Genomic DNA, 14,816 nt, shown 5'->3' with positions numbered 1-14,816 from the left:
ACAAACTATGTTTAAGTGTCCCATTGAATTTGTATTCATCCTACAGAACTCTGCTGAAAGTGTTGAATGCTCAAACCGCAATAAAGATTAACTAAAACAATGCTTTGTTAATTATTCTTTCAGCATCCATGTCAATAACTCACCAAATGGGCAAACACTGACTAACTGACTGAATGTCAGTCAAAATGACCAAATGTTACACTATTTCACATAAAAAATAGGGCATAGATTTCATTTACTGCACAAGACTGAGCTGTCACTGCTGAACATTAGTAGAGTGCAGAGGAGTGCTGTCTGTGGTACTGAAACACTGTTTGCATTGCACTCTTCAGGGCCAAAGTCAAGCAGCTCATATTTCATGCAGGCTACAGCCTTTATTAAACATAATTTGCAATTCGCCATACAGAGAGTGAAAAGTTTGCGCAGGTTGGTCATCAAACATCCTATCATCGCTGATAATCACTCACCAAACCTGGAGGACTCAGTAGGGGAAAGGGGAGAGAAGAGCTTTGACAAGCATAGAGAGCACTGTCACATTCAGACATAACAAAAGTGAGCATTTGTATAAGAAAGAGGAGGGGGGAAAAAATGAAAAGAATCGAGGTAGCGAGAAAAACAGAGAACGACCGGTCTCATTTAGCCTATAGAAATGGCCGCAGCCCTCTGTTAGACATTGGACAGTCGTGAAAAGCTGTCTGGGCATTCATGAGGAAGTGAGTGCTGTCTAACAGACTGCGTCTTTAGATTTACAAAGTCTGCTGAAGAAGTTGAGAGGCAGGGATGGCAGCACTTTCAAAGCGAATGAAAGGAGGCTGGAGAGGAGTGATAACAAGAAGTCCCCATGAATTTCAACAGGGAGAACATCAGAGGGGCCCGGATCACTAATCAGTGTGGGTTACATGCTGCCGCTCCTGCTCTATTCAGGCATGGCATAATGAGGAGGCAACATTCTGCCACAAAGGGATGGACACGCGGACGGGCTCCAATGGGCTGTGCGCACAACTACACACACTGCATTACTCGCTACCGTTCCCTTGGACACAGTTCAGACTGAGCATGAATAGTTTGTAAAGGGAATTGGTGGCTTGTATTTTCAGGTTAGCAATGAAGCGCATTCACGATTTTTCAATGGAAAAGTTTCAGCATGAAATTCGCATTGCTTTCTGTGGAGATTTTTATTTAAAACAGAGAACAAAAATTAGAAGTTGTACAAAGATTAGGCTATTGAAGCACAGTTAAGGTCAAAAGTTTACATACACCTTGCAGAATCTGCAAAATGTTAATTATTTTACCAAAATGCATGTTATTTCTTATTACTGATCTGAATAAGATATTTAACATAAAAGATGTTTACATATAGTTCACAAAATAATAATAGCTGAATTTATAAAATGGCCCCGTTCAAAAGTTTACATACACTTCTTAATATTGTGTTGTTACCTGAATGATCCACAGCTGTTTTTTTGTTTAGTAATAGCTGTTTATGAGTCCCTTTTTTGTCCCGAACCGTTAAATTGCCCACTGTTCTTCAGAAAAATTCTTCAGGTCCCACAGATTCTTTGGTTTTTCAGCATTTTTGTGTATTTGAACCCTTTCCAACAATGACTGTATAATTTTGAGATCCATCTTTTCACACTGAGGACAACTGAGGGACTCATATGCAACTATTACAGAAGGTTCAAACACTCATTGATGCTCCAGAAGGAAAAACTATGCATTAACAGGCAGGGGTGCAAACTTTTTTCATTTTTTTTTTTTCATTTAGTACTGCCCTTTAGAAACTACAGTAGATACTTACATGTTTCCCTGATCTTTGTCCTAATGCATTGTGTTTCCTTCTGAAGCATCAGTGAGTGTTTGAACCTTCCCTCAGTTGTCCTCAGTGTGAAAAGATGGATCTCAAAATCATACAGTCATTGTTGGAAAGGGTTCAAATACACAAAAATGCTGAAAACCAAAGAAGTTTTTTGGGAAGAACCAAAGTGGAAACTGAAGGAGGTATCTGAAGAACAGTGGGCTGTTTAACCGTTCATAACAAACAAGGGACTCATGAACAACTATCACTTAACAAAAAAACAGTTGTGGATCATTCAGGTAACAACACAGTATTAAGAAAGTGTATGTAAACTTTTGAACGTTTTTTTATTTTTTAAATTCAACTATTATTTTCTCTTGTGGACTATATGTAAACATCTTTTATGTGAAATATCTTATTCAGGTCAGTACTAAATAAAAAATAACATGCATTTTGCATGACCCCTCTTATTTTGGTAAAATAATTAACATTTTGCGGATTCTGCAAGGTGTGTGTAAACTTTTGACCTCAACTGTACATTTTTCAAGAAAATACTAGTTTTGTCAAATCGATTAATAAATTTGACAGCTTTAGAAAGTATTATTTCAGTTTTTCTACTTTCGTACAAAATTTCATGTTCAGTTTAATGTGCAGTTGTGAAATTTACTAGCAATTTCTGAGTGAAAATTGCTTCTAAGCCAATTTTTGTACAGAGTAGTATTGATTTCTGCAATCTCTCTTGATTAAACAAGGTCCTTGAACAAGCTTATTGGAGGGAAGCCACAGATCTGAACATGATATTACATTTTCTATAGCCTAATCTTTCACCGGCAGACACAAGAGGCCAGAAAATCAAGTGGAAAATGTGCTTTATCCATCTGAGAGATCCTGATTTATTGATTTTTTTAAGGATTTAGAGCAAAAAAAGCCCTGCCTCTCTTTCCCAAATTAATTTCACACCAGATAAATATGAAGCTCTAGCTATTGAAATGTAACTGACAAATGGGTCCAGTACCTTACAATAAGACGTTGCTTGGTCAAGCGTCTGATGGATAAGCGCAAAAATTGATTTCCCGAGCTAGTCGACAGTTCAGACCCTTCCAATTTGGATGGTGGTTTAAAATGTCACAGAAGTTGGGTCACAGTGAATCACACAGTCGCAGGGAATTCTGGGACACCTGACTGTATACTGGAGGTTTTCACAGCAATTACACTGAAGAAACATTTTGGGTTCAACCAAGAACCCTTCAGTGAAAAGTTACAGAAGTAGCCTATTTTTGTTAAGTGTTAAAGAGACAGTTCACCCAAAAATGAAAATTCTGTCATTGAGTACTCCAAACCCATAAGATCTTCGTTCATCTTCGGAGATCAAAATCAAATCAAATTAAGATATAAGGTCCAGAATGGTACCAAGAACATTGACAAAATAGTCCAGTGACATCAGTGACATTTATGAAGCTACGAGCTTCAAAAAAACTACTTTATTCAACATTTCTTCTATCTATGGAGGGTCTTAAAAAAATAAAGGTTCCAAAAGGGTGTTTTTGCAGCGATACAATAAAAGAACCATTTTTGGTTCCCCGAAGAACCTTTCCGTGAACAGTTCCAAAAACAACCATTTTGAAGAACATTATAAAAATCTAAAGAACTTTTTTTTTTACTATAAAGAACCTTTTCTGCATTTGAAAGATTCCATGGATGTTCAAGGTTCTTCATAGAATCATAGAGTGGAAAGTTCTCGAATTTCATCCAAATTATCTTAATGTGTGTTCCGAAGAGGAGTCTTACTGGTTTGGAACGACATGAGGGTGAGTAATTAATGACAGAATTTTAATTTTTGGGTGAACTATCTCTTTAAGAATATTTAAATAATACGACCTTTTACACTAAAGAACCAGAAAAGGTTAATGGATGTTAAAGGTACTTAATGGAACCTTGGCCAAAAAAGAGCTTAACTTTTAACAGTGTACGTATTTAAAAAAACTAAATTTAGATTCTCTTTGGCTCATCTGGACATGTGACACTAAAATAATTCCCATCTTTTACCACGCTAGTTTAAAACAGTAACATAGTATTGAATCGAAGATTACGCGTAAAACTTTGACTAATTGATACGCTTGGGTACTTCGTCTTACCCTAAACAAAGCGCGCTTTACTTTCGCCTGGAACTTGTTTTTTTCTTCTTCTTCAACACCTGCCTCTTGTGTACAGCACTCGCTTCCAGACGCTGTGTGTTTTTAAAGGGGCAGTTGTTGAGTGCTTGTCGCGAGTTGCTGTCAGAAAGGCACACGCGCCTTCAGCCGACTCCACTCGAGCGCCACACACGCGCACAGAGCCTTTCAATTCATTACAGCAGGCACGCGTCCGCCCCGCGCACACACACTTTACCTGTCAAACTCCACGACTGTTATTTAAACTCCGCGACTCGGAGTTATTTATGCGTAAGTTAACAAAAGTGTGTTTTACTGAATAAGTTGGTATTGTGGGTCAGTGAAGTCACGTTCGCATTTTCAAAACGTTATAAGTGTTCCATTGAAAACGCAACAGATTGTACAAAATGACAAATACTTTTTAAATAACGAACATGTTTGGAATTTCTGAATTAAAATTTATTTTTGACTTTTTTGGCGGCGCGTAAAGTAGAAAATGTGTTGTTAAAAGCCTGAAATGTCTGAAAAAAGTTAATAAAACACGTTTAGCATAATCTTGTCGCTATTTTCTTACGAATATTTTCTGTTTTAAACAAATCTGTTAAGAACCATCGTGCCCTGTGCGTTTCACATAATGTTCTCAGTGTGTAAACAATCTTATTTTATGATTGTTAACATTAATGAAAGAAAATAGGCTATGTTACGCTTTTAAATTCTTACTCTTTGATTACTGGTTCTGTATGATTTCCAGAGATGTGGACTCGAGTCAATGACTCGAGACTCGACTCGGACTCGAGTCACAAATTTGATGACTTGTGACTTGACTTGACATAATCAAAGATGACTTGCGACTCGACTTAGACTTTGACAGCAATGACTCGAGACTTGACTTGGACTTGAACCCTGTGACTCGGCAAGTCTTCTAAAGAAAAACTTCAGGGAGTTCTGATCAATATATAGGCTGAAGCGAATGTATGGTTAGCGCAGCATTTGGCACTGAGCCAGAGAGGGACTCGCTAAGTGAGCGCTTTTAATGTTTTTATCCACATAATGTTAAGGATATTTAATGTTTTATAGGGGGCATTCACATGTCGAGCCTAAAAACGCGTGCAAACCGCTCTTGCAGCTTGCGCTCCTATGGCGTGACTTGCGTCAAGATAGGTAGGATGAAATGTTAGAACACCGGCTCTCACTACAGGAGTTTTAAAATCCTAACCGAATATGAAATCTGGTTGCAGCGTACACATACGGAGAAACTTTGCAGATTATCTTACCTGAAATCCTAAACATGCATACACTACAATATTTGAAATTCGTGGCGCATCACACTACAAGATATTGTTAGGAAAATAATGCTGGAGGGAGCACATCTCGTGATCTCTCTCTGGAAGGGTTCAGTGTTCAAATGCACCGCAAAGCCCCAGCAAAAGTAATTACCATGAATGTGTCGGGCAACGACACATTGAACGATTAAACTAATATTGTGATATGCTTTTGATATGTTATGTATTTGATATGTTTTGATATATATAACTATGGATTTTAATTTAAATCGTGATGACTTGAGCAGGCTATTCATCTTTCTGCCGCTGGTCGCAATTGGTCGTTACTTAAAAAAACAAAAAAAAACTTGAATTTAAAAAGCAAAAAGTGTTCCAAAAATATCTCTAAATTAACTTCATAAACTAAAGAAACGAAAATAAATGTAATCACTTTGCTATTAAAAACAGCAATAATGGGGAAGAGAAAGAGAAAAAAGACTCGGGCCAGTAGATGAGACGTCCGACAAACGAATGTTTGTTTAATAGCCTATTTAACATTGTTATTTAGGCTACTTTCTTATTTAAATATATTATTTATTTGATTTATTTTTGCATTTTTTGGCTGCCTGTTCACTGAATGAAGTGCTAAAATAAACACGCACTTTTGGTAATAATGTTTGAGCCTCATTTATTTTGTGTTTCAAAATTATATACATATGTATTTTATTTATATATATGCCTAGATACACACACGTAATAATTTATATTCATAAAACACCACGTTTGGGAGGGGAAAATCGGGGCAAAATCTGGCTAAAACTCCTGTAGTGTGAGCCGGGCTTTAAGCAACCATGACCCGCTCTCCATGAAGAGGCGGAGGTTTTAGTATAGGATAAATGGATTTTCCAGCATTAAAAATCGCTTGCAGTAGCTCTGCTATTAAATTTATTTAAAAATGGTTATTCCTGTACAGCTAGGATAAGCTGTTTTTCCAACTTTGCAGTCCCTTTGACATTTAAATTACACATAATCACTATAAACCACTTTTAATAATAATTATAAGAATAAATAACAGTAGCCTAATAATTGGCTAAACCTTCCAAATATTTATATATATTTATACTTATATATTTTATTTTACTCAACTGATTTATTAAAGTCACTGAATATTTAACAAATGAAACAGTGGACTTAAAATAAATTATTAATTCAATTAGGCCTATATTTGATCACAAACAATGCTAAATTCCTCAATAAAACATCACTAGTTATTATAGTCTATATTTTATAATTATACCTAAAAAAGACTATTATTGACTTTAAATTTACTGTAGTAATTAATACAGAGACACTTATTTGGGCAAACAGCACTAGTGACTTGTTTAGGACTTGAAGCTTAAAGTTGAGGACTTGCAACTCGACTTGGACTTGCTCGTCTTGACTCGGGACTTGACTTGGGACTTGTCTGGCTTGACTCGGGACTTGACTTGAGACTTGAATGCAAAGACTCGAGACTTACTTGTGACTTGCCAAACAATGACTTGGTCCCACCTCTGATGATTTCTCTCTCTCTGCCATGCTCACGCACAAAAGTGTGAGTAGGGTGAGCAAACAATATGCTTATTTTCCAAAAGTGCTGTCTTCTCCAAATTGGCATTCATTATGAGCGCAGTCTGTGAAACGGTCCAGTATGCTGGTCACGTCTCCTCCTGCCTGACAACAGGCAGACTGCCGAGGGTTAGCAGGCTTATCACTTTTGTTGCCCATTAAAAAAGAAAATGTGCAACTAAACTCTACACTTGACTGTGTTTTTCTTTTAGTAAATGTGAAGAAAAAAGGTTGCAACACACAAAGATTTCTTTTAGAAACTTTTATTATGAGACTAAACTGTAGAAAATATGGAGATAAGGCATATTCTTATTTTCTGAGATGCAAAACCCAGCATTGTAAAGGCAAAGTGGAACAGGCAGAGTGGAGACACAAAACACCTCCGTTTGGACAATAGCTGCATAACCTTTGATCACTCCGAGTCATATTACAATTGCAATTATTCACTCTTCCTATTAAATAAGACACGTTGGTGTTGAAACTCTTAAACTCCTCCAAAACCTCCACAACCGTAAAGGGAATTGCCAGCTGCGATGCATTTGAGACTAGTAGTCTGAACAAGCGAGAGGTAATGAGCAATTTACGGCAGGCTATAGGTCAAAAATAGATAGTACATATTAAAATGAATGTGTACAAAAACATCTATAAATCTCTTACATACAAAAATAGCTTAATATATTTCCAAAAACAACATGTTTATACAAATAGAACTTCATATAATAAAATTCGCCAAGTTGGAAGCATATTAGAGTTGTGAGTGGGGTCAGGGCAAACCTTCTTTGATTACATTAGCATAGGTAAAGAACAACATTAGTTGTTTTCTTTTTTTTATATATATGCCACTGTGTCGTGGAAAGTCTTTAAAATAGATTTCTTGGGCGAATACGCTGGAAGGACTGGACTCCCGCTCTTCCCTTTTAGTCCTTTGGCTCTTTGACACTCGGGACCCGCCGGTTTGTGTGGGCCATCTCTGGGTGTGGATTCGAGTCTATCCGAACCGGACTGCAGCGCAAACGCAGTGCTTTGTGTTCTTGGAGGACATCCGAGTTCCTCCCAAGCGAGTGCTGCGATTTTTAGGCATTTCCTAGAAAGAGAACAGGAGATGGTGAGCATCTTACACAAACAACAAAATCGTGAAAAAGCTTATAACTGCAATAAAAATGATTTGAATTCACATTCGTGTACGAACCTTTCACGAACGTTCAAAACCAGTTGGTGAAGTCCAGGAGCTCTTGTTCTTCAGGACTCAGAGGGTCGTAGGAGCCCTCATCTGAGGAGTAAGAGGACACGGGCGAACCGGCCATAGAGTTCATGTCATTAGAGTAGTTTTGGGAGATGGTAGGTGACAGGACGCCCGACTGGAACGCCGCGCTCACCGCGTCATGCTCGTCCAAAAGCTGCTGGAGCGCACGGATGTACTCCACAGCCGAGCGCAGCGTCTCCACTTTGCTCATCTTCTTGTTCGCGGCTCCGTTGGGAACGTGTTCGCGGAGAGTAGCAAAGCCGTTGTTCACCAGCTTTACCCGGTTGCGTTCTCTCTCGTTCCGCCTGGCCACGGCGTGCGGCTGCTGCTGGGGCAAGCTGTACCCGAAGCCGGCGAAGTTGAGCCTCCTTTTGCACCGGAGCAGCTCCGGGGAGGATGAGCGCTGCCTCTTTGCCTGCTTCGATCCAGACTTGCTGCTGCACTGGCTGTCGGTCGGACTGAGCTGGATGCTCTGAGAGGCAAAAAAGCAAGCAGGTGGCATGAACTGCTGCTGGTTTACGCTTATTTCCATCTTGGCAGTGATGTCCATTTCGCGGAGGGGGAAAAAAGGAGCGAGGTGAAGCACAAAAGTTTTCTTTGGAATGCCCAGTGGCCGTACGTCTTGCTCGTGGCGTTCACGTGTGGCTTCAATGGGCAGGGGTGCTCCGGACTCTCGACCTGTTCTGAGTTGTGAGATGGAAACAGCGCGGCCTTTTCAATACGCCGGCGGCCCGCCGCGCGTTCCCCCTGACCACGCCCCCTGAGATGCGCTTGCGTTGCGTACGCCGGGCGCGTGCCGCTCCTGCCACTGAGTAAACAACTTCTCGTAAAGAATGACTAGAGGTGTTTTTCGGTTATGACAAGTGTTTGTCGGAGAACAAACACACGCACACACTCAACTTCGAGCCGCAATAAAGGCATCCCGTGACCTTGTAAAATTTAACAACGGCGTGCTTCGAATTTTCTTTAGTGCTCTTTGAGAAACGAGCAGTTAAACTTGAGATTAATCATTTTAAAACACGGAAAAAACTTAAAAAGTTAAATATAAGGATGCATGATGCAGCTAAATATATATTTGAAAGATCAATTGTTCAGATTTTTGTTTATGATAATGGTGATAATGGTGTTTATGATAATGGAAGTATCATGAATAGAGGAGACTAGTTTTCACAACTAAATCTGCCACTGAACAGCATTAACAGAAAACAACAACAAACACAAATGTCGCCACAAATAAGATTTGTAATTTGGAGGACAGAGGAATTCAGCTGTTTGAAATCATCATTGTTTAACCTGTCTGTGACAACTTGCCCCGGTTTACGCATTATTTATGATTAACTTATTCATTATTACTTATCAAATAAATCAGGTCTTAAGCAAATATAACAAATAATTTCTAACTCTTAAGACGAATCCATTCAGAGGTAAATAAACTCATTTAATGCACTTTGCTTTCATCAGGTGTAGTTTGGTTATGAATTCGGACTTGTCAGGGTAGTTGTTATATTGTTAACGTGTTACAGCCATATAACATTGTTCCATATAGGGAATCTTTGTCCGGGCGAGATGAATTTGGCCAGTCATTATTAGAAATCATCACAGCTGGAAAGGCGGAACGGATGGGTTATTTTGTGGGCGCGCAATAAGAAAAGCTCCCGACACCTTATTCACTCTATTTACTTACAGTATAACTCTCGATTAATTTCGCCTCTTTCATAGCGCACTATAATGGCACATTGCTTTCAAGCAACTTTGTTTGAATGACTTTGCCTCCGCCGGTTTTGTGTGTGCGCACGATGCATGTGGAGTGGAGAGGGAGGGGGGCAATAAATTGTGTAATTTCTCTTAGTTGGCTGAGGCATTCAAGATCAGGCCAGCATTCAAGCACCCAGCCCCCTCCAACTTTCCTTTCTCTCGCTCTCTCTTTTTTCCCCTTCTCCTTTTTTAGCGCAGCAAGGGCGATTAGAAAAGAAGCGTGGGTTCTATTCACTCCGGCTGGGACTCTCTGAAACATATCCACCATGCTCTGTCAGTGCATTCGCAGAGTCCAATTAGCGTTTTGTAAGCCCCTCTTTCTTTCATGATACTCTAGGCTGAGGGAAGGTTCCAGTCATTCCCGAGTGTAATAATTAATATGACATCTGGGCGTCTGAACTTCTATTGAAACACCTCTGCCCGTCTTACAACTCGGAGAGCTGCTGTAAAATAATAAAAACAAAACAACTCCATACAAAGCCGTTTGTTTTCTCACATAAGCCCGGGTTTGATATGCAGGATTATATTTCAATTTGTTAGCTGTTAAAACTACATTGTAAAGTTGCTTTTTTGTTTGCTTAATTCAATGACTATTCATTGGTGCGCGTTTGAAAGCAGGTGCGCGGCGTTTATGCACTGCTATTTCTGAACGTTGGTGGATGAGAGCGCGCTGGCGCAGATGAGACGGTCAAATTCGTGAATGAACCGAACGCCGACGATGGCTTTACATCGTGCCCGAGCGTAGAAGTGAGTGAAAGTGACAGTTCAAGACAATGCAGGCTACAAGCAGTGTTGGGGAAAGTTGCTTTTTAAAAGCAATGCATTACAATACTACGTTGCTTCATAAAAAGTAACTAATTGCGTTACTTTTCATGGAAAGTAATGTTACTTCACTTTTGCGTTGCTTTTCGTCACATGAGCTGGGCTTGTTTATTTATTTCTAATAACAAAAAGCCACAAAGTTATATTTTTGGCAACTGTAAATGCCATTTTACACCATTTGCCACCAATTTCTTTCAACACAGGGACAGAAGTGTCAGTGAATAAATGGGAACTTGCATTACTTGTTTGAAAAAAGTAACTCATATTTTCTTGTACATTTAAAAGTAATGCATTACTTTACTAGTTACTTGAGAAAAGTAATCTGATTACATAACTTGTAATGAGTTACCCTCAACACTGGTTACAAGTATACACTTACTGCACATATATAAATATATGTGACCCTGGACCACAAAACCAGTCATAATGGTAAATTTTTTCGAAAAGGCTTGAATAAGCTTTCCATTTATATATTGTTTGTCAGGATTTTACAATATTTGGCCGAGATACAACCATTTAAAAAATCTGGAATCTGACGGGGCAAAAAAAAAAAATCTAAATATTAAGAAAATTGACTTTAAATTTGTCCAAACGAAGTTCTTAGCAATGCATATTACTAATCAAAAATTAAGTTTTGATATATTTACAGTAGGACATGTACAAAATATCGTCACGAAACACGATCTTTATATTTGGCAGAAAAGAAAAATCAATAATTTTGACCCATATAGTGTATTTTTGGCAATTGCTACAAATATACCCATGCTACTTATTAATGGTTTTGTGTTCCAGGGTCACATATAAAACAAAATTTCTATATTTACACATACAGTAGTCAACATTTGAAGTGGATCAAAAAAGTTAATCAAAGTTGTCCAAAGACAAGATAAGGTATTGTTTTAGTTTTAGGACAACTTTGATGAAAGGTGTTGATCCAATTCAAATGTTGACTACTGTATTTATAAAGAAACAAACAATATAGCAGATCTATCATTTTGGCAGTTACAATTATGCTCCAAAAGAGGATTTTTGCCGCAATGTCATGGATAACCATTTTGTCTTCCAGATTTTCTTATTGTGAAGAACAGTTTAATGACCTGATGCACACTTCTTCTACTATAAGAGCCGTGTATGCAGTGGAAAGGTTCCACGGATTTAACCACCAATGCTAATAAAGTATGCCAATAAACAAAATCTCAAGAAAGTGTCCCAATTTAGCCCTGCCAGTATTTATCTCATACATTTCCATTGAAAAATTATACTAAAAGTGCTTAATTGTTTTGAAAGCATGAATTCTCACTTCATAGTGTTACAGGCACCTTGAAGTAAACAACCTTCAAGAAACTCCCCTTAGGCAAAGGCCAGATGTGTTGGTCATATCAGCCGTTGATTCATTTCATTTAGCTTGAATATGTGTGTTAGCCACCGTGCCTAGATCTGTTTTTGTGATAATATTTTTCTATACAGAGGGAGTCTACTGTATCCTAAACTTGCCTTACCTGAAAACATCTGCAGGTGTTGAAGAGGAATGGTGTCCAGATGTTCATTTGAGACTTTGTGCACTTTGTTAGGGCTTCAGCTCTTCATAGATCACGTAGAGGTTTGGTCATGGACCTACGGTTCCTGTGTAAATAGACATCCATGTACAATATTCTCATATGTGACCCTGGAGCACAAAACCAGACTTAAGTAGCATGGGTGTATTTGTAGCAATAGCCAAAAATACATTGCATGGGTCAAAATGATTGATTTTTATTTTATGCCAAAAATCATTTAAGATATTAACCAAAGATCATGTTCCTTCAAGATATTTTCTACCATACACATATAAAAACTTAATTTTTGATAAGTAATACGCATCGCTAAGAAATTCATTTGGACAACTTCTTTTTGCACCCTCAGATTTTCAAATATCTTAGTCAAATATTGTCCTAACAAATAATACATCAATGGAAAGCTTATTTATTCAGCTTTCGGATAATGTACAGATCTAAATATCAATTTAAAATATACGTTGACCCTTATAACTGCTTTTGTGGTCCAGGGTCACATATTATTACATCCAGTGATCACAAATGAATCTAATGTCAAGGTGAAGCCATTTCAGCTGTAGGCCTATGAAATGAATAATGTTTTTTGTTTAGTTTATGGTATTTTTGAACTTTTACTGTTGTCCTACTTATCTTTAGCAATTAAAATGATGAGCCTATGTACAATACAGTAAAGAAAATGTTTTTGAACAGTGAGGTTAACGGAATAGATAGTTTATATATTGCATAGGCACCTACTGCCATCTAGTGGTGAAGCCATAAATGGTTTGTATAAGTCTAAGCATGCAGACAGGTGTCAATACATTGATTTAACTTAACAAAAATGAAAATATGTGACCCTGTAACACAAAAACAATCATAAGCAGCACTGGTATATTTGTAGTAATACCCAAAAATACATTGTATGGGTCAAAATGATCGATTTTTTTAATTTATGATAAAAATCATTAGGATATTAAGTAAATATCATGTTCCATGAAGATATTTTGTACATTTCTTACCGTAAATATATCAAAACTTAATTTTTGATTAGTAGGCTAATATGCATTTCTAAGAACTTAATTAGGACAATTAAGTTTATGATGTATGACAAACCATACATCAATTGAAAGCTTATTTATTCAGCTTTTAGATAATTTATAAATCTCAATTTTGAAAAAAATGACTCTTATGACTGGTTTTGTGGTCCAGGTTCACATATGGATTAAATGATCACATTTGCTTCCAGTCTATGAACTGAATGCAGGCTATGCGTTGTCTATGTTAATACCACCAAATAAAGAGTTGAATTACACAAAGGGCAACGTAGGCAATACGAGTATGCCTACATATTTCGACGATATTGAAAAACGTTTGGAAACGTTAAAAAAGTTTGAAGCGCATTTTTACCTGACGCCAAACCGAAGACAAACTTGATGAAATTGCAATCACCTGAGGATGTAACCATAGCAACAGTTGCGTTATAAAAAAAATTAAGGTTTTATTGTAGTAAAAGTGTACTATGTTTGTGGCGTATTGATTACCATTTGTATATCCAAAGTTTTACTACAAATACCACGGTTAAGTAACCATGTTTTATTTTTTATTCACAGTAAAACCATGATTAATTAAGGGCGTTAACACAAAACACATCACGTCACAAATAAATATAATTGTTAGTTTTTAGAAATTATTTGACTTAAATAACAGTTAGCTAACTGTGCTAGTGAAGCTTTTGCGTCAATCGAGACCATTTTTAAACAGATTAACGTAACTAGTAAAGTAACGCATTACTTTTTAATTGACAAGAAAATATCTGAGTAACTTTTTCAAATAATTAACGCCAGTTTCCCCCCTATTTATTATCACATTTTATTAAACAATGTCTTTGCTGCTGACCTTCGATGAGTTCATCCATACTAATAAGCAAAAATTACTCAAGATAATCTAACATTTGTTTTGCTATTTTTTTAATGCTGAAGATTCTTTCTTCTGCGGTCTACTGTACAGACGTGAATTTACTTTTCTCTAAGCCTGAAGCTTTTTGGTGTAACAAGGCTTTTACATTTGCCAAAAATAGAACTTTTCATATTAAAAACAAACAAGGAAGCCCTGCGCAGATTTAAAAAGTAACGCAAAAGTAATGTAACGCATTACTTTCCATAAAAAGTAACTAAATAACGTATTACTTTTTAAGGGAGTAACTCAATATTGTAATGAATTACTTTAAAAAAGTAACTTTCCCCAACACTGCTTAAAAGTATACTTCTCTCTGAAATATCAGTGTATTATTTGGACTCATTTGCACACCCGGGCCAAGTCCAAGTTAAAATATATTTGGCGCCACCGTGTGGTTATAAACAGAACATGAACATCTGGATACTAACGATTATTATTGATAATGGGATCCTGCTTCTGTTTTTTTTTTTTCAACTTTTGAACACTCAATCCCTTCTACTTTAAAAAGTATTAAGTTCATTTACTAGCCTAATAAAATCTTAACATGAAGTAAGAAGAAACACAAAACGGCTAAGTAATCGTTACGAAATGCTGACTTTGAACTCCATCCTACAACTAAAACTCCCCCCGCAAACTCTTCCCCACTGGACAACACAAACAGCTTCCAAATACCACAGGGGTTCATGGGCTGCA

General features: G+C 37.4%; 1 protein-coding gene across 1 annotated transcript; it reads right to left on the bottom strand.

Moving 5' to 3' along the window:
- Nucleotides 1-7,104: 7,104 nt before the first annotated feature.
- Nucleotides 7,105-8,730, bottom strand: ascl1a (achaete-scute family bHLH transcription factor 1a). Its single transcript, XM_073838848.1, has 2 exons — nucleotides 8,005-8,730; nucleotides 7,105-7,899 (listed from the first exon to the last, which is right to left on the bottom strand). Exon 1 carries the CDS (start codon nucleotides 8,606-8,608, stop codon nucleotides 8,018-8,020), a length of 591 nt encoding a protein of 196 aa, XP_073694949.1. The 5' UTR covers nucleotides 8,609-8,730; the 3' UTR covers nucleotides 7,105-7,899; nucleotides 8,005-8,017.
- Nucleotides 8,731-14,816: the final 6,086 nt, after the last annotated feature.

The sequence above is a fragment of the Garra rufa genome, chromosome 4 (assembly GCF_049309525.1).
Source record: "Garra rufa chromosome 4, GarRuf1.0, whole genome shotgun sequence".
In the NCBI taxonomy this organism is placed as follows: Eukaryota; Metazoa; Chordata; class Actinopteri; order Cypriniformes; family Cyprinidae; genus Garra; species Garra rufa.
Note: the sequence above shows the minus strand (reverse complement) of the source record. Positions and strands in the feature narration are given on the sequence as shown.

Excerpts from the sequence above, each read along its gene's own strand:
- ascl1a (XM_073838848.1), bottom strand. The coding sequence starts at position 8,608 with ATGGACATCACTGCCAAGATGGAAATAAGCGTAAACCAGCAGCAGTTC.